This window comes from Hemicordylus capensis, chromosome 3 (assembly GCF_027244095.1).
Source record: "Hemicordylus capensis ecotype Gifberg chromosome 3, rHemCap1.1.pri, whole genome shotgun sequence".
NCBI lineage: Eukaryota > Metazoa > Chordata > Lepidosauria > Squamata > Cordylidae > Hemicordylus > Hemicordylus capensis.
Genome location: NC_069659.1, coordinates 244,422,624 through 244,439,165, shown reverse-complemented (window position 1 = coordinate 244,439,165; position 16,542 = coordinate 244,422,624). Strand labels below are relative to the sequence as shown.

The following is a 16,542-nucleotide window of genomic DNA, read 5'->3' as shown; positions in this document are numbered from 1 at the left end:
GCAGGTGCAGCTCATGAATGTACCTCGGGGGAGGGGGGCGGCGGGCGGCTTCTTTAACTGTAAATGGAGCCGGTGCTCTTTTCTACCCAGCAGCCCTCGTGGCGGGGAATCGCCTCGCCACTCACCTGGATCCCACAGAGGCGAGCCCCCACCAGTAGCCAGGTGAGTGGCGGGGGCGTTTCCCCGCTGTGGGGGCTGCTGGGCAGCATGGAGCGCCAGCTCCATTTACAGTTAAAGAAGCCACCCGCTGCCCCCCCCCCCGGAGGTGAGTTCACAAGCCGCCCCTGGCCATGGGCTAGATACTACCCCATCATAGAAAGTCCATTCATTTCTGGGGTGGTTTTTCTCCCAATTGACATAATGGGAAAGGGATAGAAACCACTCCATCATAGAAAGCCCATTCATTTTGGCATAGTTTTCTATCCTGTGTCATATTTTTTATTAATAACATATATATCATAAAATGTATGGGGCCATACTTGAGGATATATCATGCACCAGAGAGCAGGTAAGAGTTTGACAACAAAAGTGTAGTGGGAGGACAGTGATTTGCTTGTTTTCACACCTTTACAAAGCTGAGGATGTAGAAAGACAGGGCACAAATTGGCCCAGACCTGAGTATGCTGGTGCAGAGGTTGGCCGGTCTGAAATACAAGCCTGCCTGTGGGACATAACTGGAGGAAGCAGCAATAGAGCTTCCTATTAGGACAGATTGTTTATAGCAGAAGAGGCTGTGATATAATGAGTATGCAGTTGTCCACCATGGAAAAACAGACAGAGTTTTGGCAGTTCCGGCAGACATGCCTCTGGTACCATCTGGTCCTATTGTGTTGGTTTCTATTCAGTTGGTGCGGCCTGAGGATGTGGACAAGATCCTGGGCAGTGTGTAGGCGACATTGTGTGCTCTTGACCCTTGCCCTTCATGGCTAATAAAAGCTGCCAGGGAGGGTACAGGTAGATGGTTGGAGGTGATTATTAATGCCTCATTAAAGGAGGGCAGGATGCCATCGTGCCTCAAGGAAGTGGTGATAAGACCAGTATTAAAAAAGCCCTCCCTTGATCCCTCCAACCCGGACAACTATAGACCGGCCTCTAAACTGCCCTTTTTAGGCAAGGTGATAGAGTATGTGGTGGCATCCCAGCTGCAGAGGGTCTTGGATGATACGGATTATCTTGACCTTTTTCAATCTGGCATCCGCCCCGGATATGGGACTGAGACAGCCTTGGTTGAGCTAGTGGATGACCTATGCCGGGAACTAGACAGGGGGAGTGCATCCCTGTTGGTTCTGCTGGACTTCTCGGTGGCATACGATACCATCGACCATGGTATCCTTCTGGGCTGCCTCTCAAGTATGGGAATCGGAGGTACAGCGTTGCAGTGGTTCTGGTCCTTTCTTGCAGGGAGGGTCCAGAAGGTGGTGCTGGGGGACTACTGCTCGGCTTTGTGGCCATTGGCCTGTGAGGTCCTGCAGGGTTCGGTCTTGACCCCCATGCTGTTTAACATCTACAGTATATGAAACCGCTGGGAGAGGTCATCTGGGGACTTGGACTGAGTTGTCAGCAATATGCAGATGACACTTAGCTCTATCTCTCCTTGTTACCTGATCTTAGGGATGCGGTGGATGTCCTGAATTGGGGGCTGGAGGCCATGATGGGTTGGATGTAGGCTAATAAACTGAAATTGAATCTGGACAAGATGGAGTTACTGTTGGTCAGTAGGAGAGCCAATCAGGATGAGGAGATTTTACCGGTTCTGGGTGGGGTTGCACTCCCCTTGAAGGAGCAAGTATGCAGCTTGGGGGTATTACTGGACCTGGCTCTGCTTTTGGAAGCTCAGGTGGTGGCGGTGGCCAGGGGTGCCTTTGCATGGCTTCGGCTAGTGCACCAGCTGCATCCCTTCCTCAAGAAGGCAGACCTGGCCACAGTTACCCATGCCTTAGTCATGTCACGGCTGGATTACTGTAACGTGCTCTACATAGGGCTGCCCTTGAAGAATATCCGGAAACTGCACCTACTACAAAATGTGGCAGCTAGAGTTTTATCTGGAGCTGCCCGGTGGGAGCACATCACACCCTTCTGAAAGAATTGCACTGGCTGCCAGTTTGTTTCCGGGTCCAATTTGAAGTGCTTGTTTTGACCTTTAAAGCCCTTTACGGCCAGGGATACGCCTGCTCCCAAGGGTTGCTGCCCGCTTGGCGAGGTCATCTGAGGGGGCTCTGCTCTGGGTGCCAACAAAGAGGGAGGCTATGTTGTCGTGCACTCGGGACAGGGCCTTCTCTGTTGCTGCCCCCAGACTCTGGAATGCTCTCCTGGTGGGTATCCGCCCCTCAGTCTCCATCACAGTTTTTAGAAAGCATGTCAAATCATGGCTTTTTAACCAGGCTTTTATATGATTGTCTCCACTGCTGCTTCTTGTGTTTTGTACTGTTTTTATGCTTGTGTTTTAATTTTTTTTAAATCAGATTTGTTTTTATACTTTTTAGCTCAATATTTTAATGTGTCTTTTTTATAATCATGTTTTTAAATTTTATTGTGAGCTGCCTTGAGATTTTCTTAATGAAAGGCGGTATATAAATTTAACAATAAACAAACAAGCATGAATGTATCCCACTGCATTACCATGAAAGGTAGGAAAACAATTATTACTTCATTTGTGTGTGTTAAGGAGACTTGGGATGGCCTACTCAGCCTCATATGATGTGCAGTGCCCCCCTTGGGACAACGTTACCTGACAGTGTTAGAGCATCATAGATTCTGAGTTTCAAATAACAGCCCCTAATTGATATTGCAAGGTACTTTTTGAAAGGGGGACTTTAAAAGCACTTTGTTATGGACCATGGTGTGGGTGAGTGGGTGTGGAGGTTATCATAAGACTATGTTTAGGAAATAAACCTGCAAGTTACTTTTCTGAACAGTCATTGGGTTCATCTAAAATATATATCTGGATTGTGGTCTCAATAACTAGTTCAGTCAAGCCAGAGTTGAAATGAATTTCTGCCTGGAAGTGAGATCTAACGTCTCTTACCTCTCCTGTAGGGACAAGGATAGGCTTAGGTTTCTGGCATTCTTCTGTTTCCTTGGATGGTTGAACAAGGATTGCATTACGGACTGCTTCCCAGAATGGATCACCTTCTGTCGCACCTGTCAAGAGATATGTTTTTTTAGACTGATTTGCTATTCTTCTTTATATATTTTTCAAGAGAGATATAAATTGATAATGTCTTGCTATGATTCTAGTATAAAATCCTATTATGCACATTTTTTAAAAAAAATCAAATGCACACACACATTATATATAACATCTAGAATTTCTAAAAGGAGTTTGGTATATATTATATATATGTTAAGGCAACCCCATTGCCTTAAAAGTACAGTGGGATGTCCAATTTTCTTAGGGTTTTTTAAAAATATCTGCGGTCACTATTTTATATTGCTGATGAATATGAATTATTAAACTAAGGAAGGTTGTATGCAGGCAAATATTTTAGTTGATTAACTAACTAATTAATTAATCAAATTTTAACGCACTGCACATTACCTCAGTTCAAGTGCCTTTTTGAGAATACTGTATTGTTAGATAATTTGCAGTTTAATAAACATGAAGCATTCTTAGAAGGAAAAGTATCATTTTCTCTATTAATGGTGGTTGTTTTTTTGTTAATATTTTTTCTGTTTCTCACTGCAAAAGTTCTATCAACATTTCATATTGTGTCAGTTTGATTCTTCTCCCACTCCTCAATCCATTTATTTGGCCATCATTACCTGGAGCATTATGGAGACCAGCCAAAAATGGCTGCTGCTACATGAGTAGAGATCATGTTTGCAGAGTGCCAAGGAGTAGCAGGGCTGGATGCTCACTCCCATTTTGCCAGTCTCTTGGTCACATACATGCAACCCTTAGTTAGGAAGTATAAAAGAGAAGTATTCTGACAGAGCATCTACTCATTTTCACAGTGGAGGGAAAGGAGTTAAAGCTAAGGAAGTCTATACATTACAGCTGCCCGTCAATTCAATATTTTTATTTGAGTGACCGTCCAGGAAAAAAATCCAATTTATGTCAAGGGAATTAAAAGGCCTGTGCTCTTGAAAAAGTAGCTGAGGCACATTATCTCTGGTATTAAGGACGATTCTGGGGCCTGAATTTAGGCTCCTGATGCATGAATTTTCGCAGCAAAATCTGACAATTATTAGAATACAAGATGTTAAGCTCAGTTTTCAATGCTATATGTTATAGAAATAGGAAAAATAATTGATATTCTATATTTTTCTCTGCTTGCCTTGTGTGAAATTCAGTATCCCATGTCCATCTGAAGTACCTGCAGCAAAGCTGTACCCCAGCGCTGGTTTGCATGTTTTAACCTTTAGAAAAGTATTGCAAAAGTTAAGTCACACATGGTATATTGCTCTATAATGACATTTCCTGCCTAAAACATGCTGCTAGTTGTACTTTACCGAATGAGTAGCATTGAGCTGCACAGTAACATTGGACATGGTCACCCACTGGTGAGCTGAACTGATGGGACCGTTTATCTCTTCTGAGGCTGTCATAGACAGTTCCTAAAATACAAATGGTAGCCACTTAATTGATGCTAAAAGTAGAGAATGCACAAACAAAAGTTGAAATGCAATTCAGCTTATTGCAGGGCTAGTTCACACATGCGTGTACATCACAAGGTTCTCGTCAGTGCCATTGATGTACACAGCACTTTACAGAGTAACGTGAAAAACAAAAACAAAAAAGAACATATTTACATCTTCAGAAATTAAATCTAAATTTAGATAGTAAGGACAACAAAGGTAGAAGAAGAGAAGCAAGAATAACACAGAGTGGATATAAGTAAGGGCAGTCACGACTTAGGCTAGATTGAAGTTTTTTTTCAGGTGAGAACAGAATATGCATCATGCCCTTAGAATGGAGGAGGAGGAGAAATCTAAATCAATACCTTTGCACTCATTAATATATAGCTGCAGAAAAAATGGTCCACAACACTTCTAAAATATCACAGATGCAATTCTAAATTTTAGAATAACATGCAAAAAAGAAAAGAAAAACGCATCCTAGAATTTTAATCAATTCATTTGGATGCAATTGTAAAAATCTATTTAATGTACCTTTGCTTTCAAGTAGATGTTTCTTCCAATGATTTGTGTGCTCTCAAACATGTCATTGCCAGGGCCTAAATTTATGCACATCTTGGCCTGAAAAGTATTTTAGGAGAACAAATGAAAAAGGGAAACTTACAAGCAATCAGTGTCTCGCTTCATACTATGGTATAGACTATAGTGACCAACCTGAGGCACTCCAGTGTGTACAGCTGCAAACAGTCAGTAAGGTTATGATGTAACCCAAACCAAAAGTGGTGGAGTAAATATTTTCATTGTAATGCTTTTATAATGGATGCCTGAAGCACCTCGAAAAAACCTGCTAGACAAATTACTCTGAAACAGGAACATGATATTACATAAACAAATGATAGGCTGACATATTATTATATTGTTAATAAAATTGTAGTTTTGTTCAGTCTCCTTTTTGGTACTGGCCTTCTTAAGCATGGAAGTTGTTTCAGGCTGCACCGGGGTCACAACCTTTGAACTAGATAGAATACCTACCCCACCTATTGGGCAGTAATTGTGGAGGTTTTCACATGACTCTCCTGTGTTGATGCAGTGTGGGCCCTTAGTATTTGAAGACACATCTCCCAGGTTTGATGATACCAATGCTGCTACATATGGTCCCTGGAAAAGAAAGACTGCCATATTATTGGCTCGATCAGAGCTTTTGTTACAAGATTCCAACCACACTTAAGCCTGATTCAGACATTAAGCTATACAGGCCCTTCAATACAGATTGAAGATTCAATACAGATACAGGCCCTTCAAATGCATAGTACAGCTCTGTGACTGTACAGTCTTGGGTGTGCAGTGGCGGCGGGGGAAGGGGGGAAGCAAGTTTTGACTATTTGCTCTGGTTCCCGAACATAACATGCAATTGCATCCAAATGAATTGATTTAAATTCTAGAATGCGTTTTTCTTTTCTTTTTTACATATTATGCCCTGTGTCAGATATATCCCTGAGATTTGTAGCTGCTGGATTATTGCAGTATGGGTGCTCACTAGGGGAGTGGGATTCTCACCAATCTCCCAGAAGCACCATAACCTGGAAGTATATCCCTGAGGGTTAAGCAGCCATCAGGGACACACTTGCATGGAATACTGTACAAGCTGTGGAGCTGTGTTATTCTGGAGTTCAGTAGCACCTGCATGTGTACTTCATTAGTCTGGATGTTAATAATGAATGATAGGCCGCTGCTGCTGGGGATGGGGCTGTAGCTAAGAGGTAAAGCATCTGCTTTGCATGCAGAAGTTTTAACCCCTGGCATCTCCAGGCAGGGCTGGGAAAGACTGCCATCTGAAACCCTGGAGAGCTGCCAGTCAGAGTAGACAATCCTGAGCTAGATGGACCAATAGTCTGACTCAGTATAAAGTAGCTTCTTATATTCCTTCTGAAAGAGTTCTCATTCTACATGGTGATGTCATTACGTTATGAGGAGGAGAGCTGGTCTTGTGGTAGCAAGCATGACTTGTCCCCTTAGCTAAGCAGGGTCTGCCCTGGTTGCATTTGAAAGGGAGACTAGAAGTGTGAGCACTGTAAGATATTCCTCTCGGGATGGAGCCGCTCTGGGAAGAGCATCTAGGCTCCAAGTTCCCTCCCTGGCTCCTCCAAGGTAGGGCTGAGAGAGAGTCCTGCCTGCAACCTTGGAGAAGCCGCTGCCAGTCTGTGTAGATAATACTGAGCTAGTTGGACCAATGGTCTGACTCAGTATATGGCAGCTTCCTATGTTCCTATTATACATTTCCCTGCCCTCATATGGAGAAGCCAATGACATGGAACACTGACAAAGAAACATACAATATTTTGACACCACAGCATGGGATAAGAGGGTTAATGAGAACTTAAACATTTGGGCATTTTAGTGGCATCCTTGTTTCATTTGCAGCATGTAGTTCTGCCCTGAGAAAATGTATACAAAAGGTTTAAAAGACTCAAAAAGTGCTCACTGCTAATATTACTAATTTCATCAAGTTAATAAACTGCTAATATTATCAAGCCAGCACACACAAATATTCTCATATAAATTAGTGCATAAAATCATACAGTTAGAGTATGAAATTATTAAAGGCCAGCCAAAGCAAAGCACGGCTGCATCTCAGTTTTGACTGGAGAGTTAAACATGTGCTTAACTAAAGTCGCGTAGCCAGACTGCCAGCGGCCCGTGTGTGGCTGCAGCGGTGGCCCCGCTCACCCCGCCCCCGTGTCTGACATCATACGTGGGGGCTAGCCACGCCTCCATGTCTTATGTCAGACATGGGGGGCGTGGTCTGGCTCCCAAACAGAGCCACGCGGCTCTGTTCGGAATTGTGTGTCAGGCCGGCACTGCGTTTCCCCCAAAGGGGCTGCGTGGCCAGCAGTGGCTTTTCCCTGCCTTAAAGCCCACTCATGCCATGTGCGTACTGGCACTGCACAGGGGTCTATTGGGGCATGTGCTGCCTGAGCAAGAAGCTGCATGGGGTGGCGGAGAGCAGGTAGGGACCTGCTCTCCTTTTTCTTAAAGTTCCTGATCAAATCTCCCAAAAAATACTTGAACTGCACTTCGAACTGTGGTTCGGACACACCCTAATAAGAATACAAAGAATACTGTGGAAAACAGGGTGCTGCACTAGATAGGCCTTGGCCTGATCCACAAGGGCTCTTCCTATGCTCTTATAATAAATAGGGAGGAGAAGATGGAACTTTTGAGAAGGCAGAATAATTGACAACAGAGATTCTCTGGTGCCTATTACTGTTTTGCTTCTTACCATCAGAACCTATAATTATTTATTTTTCAAATTTGTGTACTGCCCCAAACTTCCTTCTCTGGGCAGTTTACAACAACATCAAACAGATTAAAAATGAAGCCCTGAAAACAATTTAAAACCACAGTCCAGTTAAAAAGCTTGGGTGAAAACACAAGTCTTTAGAGACTTTTAAAAAGTTGTCAGAGATGGAGAGGCTCTTATTTCAGCAGGGAGCGCATTCCAGAGTCTCGGGGTGGCAACAGGGAAGGCCCATTCCTGCATAGCCACCAGAGGAGCCAGTGGCAACTGCAGACGGACCTCTTCAGATGATCTCAACAGGCGGTGGGGCTAATGGAGAAGATGTTTTCTTAAATACCCTGGGCCTAAGCTGTTTAGGGCTTTATACGTTATAACCAGTACCTTGTATTTTGCTTGGAAACCTACTGGTAGCCAGTGTCACTCTTTTAGTATTGGAGAAATATGGTCTCTCCGAGACCACCCAGAGACCAACCTGGCTGCCACATTCTGTACCAACTGCAGTTTCCGGACTATGTATAAAGGCAGCCTCATATAGAACACATTGCAGTAGTCAAATCTTGAGGTTACCTGCATATGTATATGGCAAACTATGATATGGAACTTTCTCATGGTATCAACTGATTAACCAGTGATCATGACTAATCTCACTGGTTTTCTTACTTTTTAAAAAGTAACTAAGTGGGAAGTACGGGTGTACAAACCAGTTTGATTCGAACAGTTTGAGCATGAACCGGACCAACCCTCCAAAAAGGGTGGCTGGTCCGAGCTCAAGCCAAACTGGCCCTGGTTCTAATAAACTGGTTTGGAACTATTCGATTGGTTCCAGTGCTTGTAAAGGGGAATCTGGTAAAGAATCCCCTTTACAAGTACTGTGGGGTAGCTCTATGGGGGTTTAAGAGGCAGGCGCGGGGTGGGGGAAAGTTACCTTATGCCACGGTGCTCCTCAGGGGAGTTGGTGGACTGCTGCTGCTTCCCTAGGCCTCGCTGGTGCTCCTCTCCTCCCCATCATCTGGGCCAGCAGGAGCCTGGTTTGGGCCTCCATGTAATCGTGGAGGTCACTCTAAAGGTTTCCATGCTTGCGCAGAGGCCTGAACCAGTTCCCTGCTGGCCCAGATGATGAGGGGAGTACCAGCAGGGCCTAGGGGAGCCACCACTAGCTCACCACTGCCCGTGAGGAGCCATGCCACCGCAGTGGGTAAGGTTAACTCTCACTCACCCCCCACTTGGACTTTTAAACCCCCGTGTGGTTCCCCCAGCTGCTTGTAAAGGAGAATCCTTTTCTTCACACAACTATCCTGGGACTTTTTTCATGAAGGTGCAGGACAGAAATCTTTTGAATGAATGAATGAATCTATGGGATTTACTATCACAATAAGTGGTGATGACTTTAAAAGGGAATTGCACAGAGAACAAGGCTATAAATGGCTATTAGTCATAATAGCTACACAGTATATGCTACTTCCTGTTTCAGAGGAAGTATGCCTCTGAATACCAGTTGCACGGGAGCAATGGCAGGAGAATGGTATCCCTTCATATCCTGCTTGATATCATATCCCTTAATATCCTGCTTCCCAAAGGCATCTGATTGGCCACTGTGGGAAAGCAGGCAGTTGGACTAGATAGGCCTCGGCCTGGCTCAACAGGGTTTTTCTTATATGAATATATTAATAGATAGGATAATCTGAATTTGTGTCAAGATTAGCATAGATTGATCATACCTCTCCTGTAAGGTATCCCTTATTCTTCTCTTGTTCGAGGAGTTGAGCAGCATAGCCAACATTGTCACTATTTATAAGAAGGTTTGTTTTGTTCATACTAACTGGGTGAATGGCAAACCAACTAGTAAATAAATCAGAAGATAAAACATTATTGGAAAAGTATCCACCAACATATAGTCTTTTAAAAAGCGATTTAGTGATATATTTACTTTGAAATTAATCAATCAACTCAGTACACAAACTAGTTAGGTAACAAGCTTATGCTGTACATTGTTGGAAGCCTGGGACCTTCCCTTGTAGTTTACTTGGCTAGGTAAATTTATAAGCCAGGCACCAATGTTCAGAGATTCAAAGAAAAGCTTTTATTAGAAGTTGCTAACAACAAAAGCTTGGTGTGAGAGCGCCAGTTCTAGCAAGTTCTGTGTTATCTTATATAGTGAGGTTAAAACACATTCCACGCTTGCGCACTATGTACTAGTCAGAAGCAATTATTAACTCCAAAGGTTCAAAAATGTGCTCCTAAAAGTGTGATTTCCCCCCAAACCACCCCCTTCTCTCCAAGAGATCTAGCTCATGAGCTGCTCCAACCCTCCCAAACAGACATTTCTTTCAGCTTGTATCAGATCTCTCTTCAAGGAGAGAAGAAGCTTCTGTTCGGCACAGCTTACGTCATCTGTTCTAATTAGCGAAGCATTATCTGAAACTAATTATGCTTTTAGCTGCTTAAGCAAAATATCTTCCAACACTCCCCCCCTCAAGCCTTTTAAACAACATGTTTTAAGGCTCGCTTCCCCAGTACTTAACATTCAGCTTGCGTTTCACTTCCTGTATATCTTGGGGGTGGTGGTGGTGAGTATGACAGTGCTGGGAACTAAGGGTTTAATTGGTGGGTATCTCAGTTTGGGAAACATAGTCATCAGATTACAGCAACATTGAAAACAACAGCATCCTCCTAGTATGAGGTACACAATCATTATAACACTGACTACAAGATTTCTAACCCAAGTAAGGTCTGGTAACCAAGACCAAAGGTTCTCCCACTAACTCTTCTTATCAGCAGATAACTGCGTGGTAATGTCTTTCAAATCCTGCAATTTTCTTTCTGTGGGGACTTTGTTATCTGTGATGTTAAAGCGACACAATCCTTGAAAATGTTCACAACCATAGTTGTTTTTAACAGCAGATAATCAATGGCCACACTGTTTTATAACACACCAGTTCTAACTTGGTCCAATTCCTCTAATAAGAGAGACACAGCTTCAGAGGTTCTGTTGACAGTCTGCTGTAAAAGACAGGCTAGTCCATTTACAAGTCAGTAAGAAGCTTATACTGTATATGAAAACAAATGAAGCACTGGAACTAATGCTGTTAAATGGGCGTAAAATTCAAGTATTTGGCTTAATTAGGTTCCAATTTGGTCTGAGCATCCACACCTCAGACAAATACATAATTGCACATTGCTCTGAGCACTTCTGAGGGAAGGGGAAATCAACGAAACACCCACCCTCCCATTTGAGAGTAACCATGCTTCAGAAGCATGAGAGCATAGCTGTTGTGCGCACACATGCTTTGGCTACACACACACACACACACACACACACACCATTAGTCAGAGTGTCAGTAAGTTATTCCCCCCAGACTACGCAGTATTTTCATAGTAGAGTCAGGAACTATTCCTGGGTTTCTTTGTCCAAACACAACACAGGCCCAGGGTTACACAACTCCTCATATCTCTTTGGAGGCCAGTTCCACATTTGTGTTGTTGAGAGGGCAAATCACCACTAGCAGTGGGGTGGGGGGGATGTTTTTCTTAAGCTCAGACTCAATGTTCTCCTTTTAAATCCATTTTCCATCAACCTCCTTTTTGTCTTTTGTGCTCCACAGTCTGTCCTGTCTTCACCACTACCCTTGTCTCTGTTAATGTTCTCTCCATCTATATCTATATCTCCATCCTCCTGTGTCACCACACATCAGTACTCCTATTTCTCATTTATCCCATTTCTTCTGCTCCCTCACTCAAAGGTCTCTCTCTGCAGCTCCATCTCTGCTAATCTGCTTTTTCAATAGAAAGGAATGAACAATGTGGTGTTCGCATTGATTTCTAATGAAACTTTGAGTATTCTTACCTAAACATTCCTATGTCTCGGCCATTGTCATCAGTCATCTTTAGCACCACCATTTCTTTGTCTGTGTTTGATGAATATCTGTAGAGGGAAAAGATACATTCCAAAATTAGAACAATGGGATGCAACATTTGAAACAGATATGTCATAATGGCTCTATCTGGCAGGAAGTTCTCCTGTACATGCATACCCTATTCAAATGAATGAGAACTGTACACTGTTGTGTACTTTCTATTACTTTGAATAGAATATGCACAGGAGAACCTTCCAGTCGTTTGTTCCAAATGACTTCAGTGGGACATCTGCTTGAGTAATTCTGGACAGCATCCAGCTGTGATCATACATAGAACAGTCTGTTTATCCTTTTATTTTCCTGATCTCCCCCACCACACACACACACACATTTTTTGAAGGAGCTGTAGTGTTAAGGAGCCTGTTTTATGGCTGCTTCCCTCATAAACTCAAAGCAATCTGATGTTTGTTTAACTAAGCTTTATTCAGAAACAACTCCGTTTTTTCCTTTTCTTTCTGACTCCCCAGAAACATCCAAACAACAAAATACAAAAGATTACTGAATAAAATACAACACTGGCTCTCAATTTACTCTGCATTCATTTTACATTCTGTTTTCCTGCTTTAAAAAAAATAAAAAATCCCAGAATCCATTTCATGGATTCCATGAAACCATTCATTCATCTATTATCTATTTTGAAGCATTTCTTTGTGTTAAATACAGTCATACTTCCTGATGACCTACATATACCAAATTTTACATACACAGCCCTGTCATTGAAATTAGTCGAATGCATGATTTTACACACCAGAATATGCTCAAGGAAAATTTAATTTTTTGGGGACAGGTGTTTTTTTTTGGAAGAGATTCTGATTATCACACTTCCCAATTACCAACCGATACCAAATTTTGCATGACCAATCCTGTTACTTAGATTAGCTGAATGCACTACATTTTACATTGGAATATGCTCAGTTAAAGGTTAAAATGTGTGGGGGGGTATTTTTGGAAGCAATTCTGGATAGAATCATCATATTTTGACTGTCATTGTTCTCAAGAGATTTTTTCAGATCCGTTATCAGCTCAATAATTCCAAAATGCCGAAGAGAAGATGATTTTTTGTCAGATTCAAATTTAGTGTGATTCAAATTTACCATATATGGTCATTATTCAAGAAAATGAATAATGTTTGAAGTGGAAATCGTACACATTTCTAACTGTTCTTTTACTTCCCATTTGAAAGCACGTTATTAATTTTTTTAAATTACATAAACAGATGGCCCTCAAATTGCAGTTTCATGCATTCCCAATGCTATCTCCCTACATACCAATTTAGTTATCGCAGAGGGTATTTTCAGTTATTCATGGTTTTCTAACCCCACCCCCAATAAACTGGTATACAGATTAAACAGCCACTCTCCCCTCTTCTCAGCTGGTGCGTGGGGAAATGTAAAGAAGTGGTGTGAGAGGTGCAGGCTGCTCCATCCACTCTCCCCTTTTGTGCCACTTCTTTAAATCTCTGTGAGCATCAGCTGAGAAGTGGGGAGAGTAGCTAATTAAACTTTACATTTTCCCATGCTTCTCAGCTGATCCTCAGGAAGGTTTAAAGTTTAAATAGCCTCTCCCCATGCAGGCTGCTCATCCACTCTCACCGTAAGAGTGGATTGCAGTAGCGGCTCGTGAATGCACTGCTGGGGGCCCGGTGGGAGGCATCTTTAAGGGAAAAGAGAGTTGCTGCTGGCAGCGGCTTGGCTCCGTTTATGCCCGGTGAGTGGCGGCGGAGATTCTCCGCTGCAGGGGCTGCTGGGAGGCACACTGAGGAGGTCAGCAGTGACTTCTTTTCCCTTAAAGATACCTCCCACTGCCCTCTGCCCAGTGGTAATACTGGTGGATTGTTTAGCTAAGGAACTTAACCTCATTTTGAGGGTTAGGTCTCCAGTATTGTGGTTTCTGTGAATGTTACCTCTGTGATTCTACAGGGCCTCCTGGATTTCATTTCCTGAACTTTCCTAGCAGTGTAATCTATGCAAAACGACTTTGCCTGATTGGGCCTGACCTACTAGTTTTACATAATGCATTCAGTGCTAATGGAAACTGCTTGAATGTGACAAAGTGTGATGTATGGGCATTGTACAAATCATGTATCTGATACAGGTTTATGACTTAATAATCGCATATAGGATAGATCACTAGACAAATTATTTATTCGGGGGGTGGTGACTGGCATATAATGTGATACATTTTCCCATCCACATCATAAATAGTTAACAACAACAGATATTTCTATACCACTTCTCAAAAAATGGTTTCTAAAGCGGTTTACATAGAGAAATAATAAATAAATAAGATGGATCCCTCTCCCCAAAGGGCTCACAATCTAAAAGAAATGTAAGATAAACACCAGTCACTGGAAGTACAGTGCTGGAGTGGGTAGGGCCAGTTACTCTTCTCCTGTTAAATAAAGAGGATCATCACGTTTAAAATGTTCCTCTTTGCCCAGTTAGCTGGGGTAACTTAAAACAAGCAGAGTGGAGAGCCGGATGGGGTTTGGCGGGGAGAGCAGGCTTGACCTGCTCTTCTCGCACACGAGCATCAAGCTAACGCCACCCACGCGACTACCAGCTCTGGCACGGAGCCAGTAGGGGCAGCGGGGATTGGGGGCTACCTGGCCCCCAGAAGTCCCAGCATGTCCCATGCAAGTGCACAGGGCATTTGCGGGGTGGGGGTGGGGGTGGGGGTGGGGGCTACACCAGGAGGCTTGTTGTAGCCTCCCAGTCAGGTGTCTACTCATGTGTCGCCATGACATGGAGTCACTCCACGGCAGCACACAATCACCAAAACAGGGTTAGTGGAGCGTTCGCTGCATTAACCTCATTTAGTGATGGGGCAATTAGGTGGGAGCCGCCCAGCTCCCAGTGGTTCACACGCACAGAGGCTGGGCTCCCTTAGCCCAGTTTGCTCCGCACGTGTGAATAACCTCATTGTGTTAATTCTTTCAGCCTTCTGTAAGATAAAATTTAGATGTCTAAACATCATTTCAGGGATAGAGAACTACCAGTGCAGGCATCTAGAGCAAGGATGCACCGGTGCAGCAAGAGAGGAGCCTAACAAAACTTTCCAACTAACTTCTCCAGTGCAGCAGGGAAGCAGCAATTTCTGAAGCCCTCCCCTTCCCCAGAAAGCCCTCTGTGCTACCCCCAAATATCTGCACAACTGAAGAAAGGGAAGGCATAAAAAGCGGCCACTTCCCTGCTGCACCGGTACAATTAACTGTGACATAGCTTTCTCACTGCACGGCTGGTGCATCCTTGCTCTGTTGGTCAGTCAGTGTTTCCTTTGCAATAATTAGTGCAGAATAATTCCTAGTATGTAATTCTGCACATTTATATCCCAAATATGAGGTCCAACTCTGGCCTTGGGGTGTACACAGATAAGGACATAGGAAGCTGCCATATACTGAGTCAGACCATTGGTCTATCTAGCTCAGTATTGTCTTCACAGACTGGCAGCGGCTTCTCCAAGGCTGCAGGCAGGAATCAGGGGTGTGACTATAATAGGGCAAGGGGAGACAGTTGTCTGGGGGCCCACTGCCTTGCTCCCCCCAGAGGCAAGTCACATGACTGACTCCCCCAGCTGCGCACCCACCTGGGCTTCCTTCAGTTGTATTCGTCCTCCAAAACTGATGTGAGTGTTAAGACCTGGAGCTACCAGAACAGCATGTATTTCTCTAGAACCATTAAATGACTTGCATCGTCCACAATTTATAAAACCTTTCTCAAAATAATTTAGGATGATGTTCTATTGTGGCACATAGGTTATATCTATATCTATATCTAAAATTTTTACTATGCTCTTTGTTACCACTATTCAGCCTCATATAAGATTTCTTTACTTCATGAGCTGAGCTTCAGTGAGGGGGGGCATTTTAAAAACTTCTCTCTGGGCCCACTCCAACCTTGCTATGCCCCTGGCAGGAATCTCTCTCAGCCCTATCTTGCTGGGACTTCGGGGGGGCAGGCAGCCCCCAATCCCCGATGCCAGGGAGGGAATTTGGAACCTTCTGTTCTTCCCAAAGCAGGAGAATACCTTGAGGGGAATATTGTACAGTGCCTCATGCATATAGTCTCTCATTCATATGCAACCAGGGCAGACCCTGCTTAGCTAAGTGGACAATTCATGCTTGCTACGACAAGACCAGCTCTCCGGCAGATGGTGTGTAGTATTCAATGCTTTGTTAACTAGGGATGTGAATGCCTTCCCTGGTATTTCTCCATTATTCATATATGGAAAAAAATATGATATGAATAACATAATATATTAAGTGACTGTAAATAACAATCGCAACCCATTAATTAGGGATATGAATAACACATTTATCTGAATAAGTGGAGAGTAGTTTCCCTAAGGCTAGGATTCTTAGAATGGTTTGTTGGAATGTTTGCTTGCATAGTAGCATGCATGTGCATTGTTTCTTTGGCTTATCATTGTGCTTGGTCCTGTGAAAGTGCTGAGTAGTCCTTTCTTATATTTAAGAACATACGAACAGCCCTGCTGGATCAGCACTTTGTTTTACAGGATGCCTCTGGAAAGCCCACAGACAAAAGCTGAGGGCATGTCCTTTCCCTTGCTGCTGCTCCCCTGCAACTGGTATTTAGAGGCATCCTGCCTCTGAGACTGGAGGTAGCAGGGGTGTAACAAGGTTGGAGTGGGCCCAGAGACAAGATTTTAAAATGCCCCCCCCCGCTGTCACTGCATACCTCTCCTTCCCCTGCCCCAATGTCTCTGCTAACTATCCCAACTAGTTGCAATTGC

General features: G+C 43.5%; 1 protein-coding gene across 2 annotated transcripts in view; it reads right to left on the bottom strand.

Moving 5' to 3' along the window:
* ASAH2 (N-acylsphingosine amidohydrolase 2) overlaps positions 1-16,542 on the bottom strand; it is a 57,375-nt gene that overhangs the window by 16,488 nt on the left and 24,345 nt on the right. For both annotated transcript variants that reach the window (XM_053309792.1, XM_053309791.1), the window contains 7 exons: positions 11,721-11,798; positions 9,595-9,715; positions 5,611-5,736; positions 5,113-5,199; positions 4,453-4,557; positions 4,278-4,359; positions 3,026-3,141 (listed from right to left, as the gene is read on the bottom strand). In XM_053309792.1, coding sequence (XP_053165767.1) covers positions 3,026-3,141; positions 4,278-4,359; positions 4,453-4,557; positions 5,113-5,199; positions 5,611-5,736; positions 9,595-9,715; positions 11,721-11,798 — 715 coding nt within the window. The remainder of the gene's footprint in view (positions 1-3,025; positions 3,142-4,277; positions 4,360-4,452; positions 4,558-5,112; positions 5,200-5,610; positions 5,737-9,594; positions 9,716-11,720; positions 11,799-16,542) is intronic.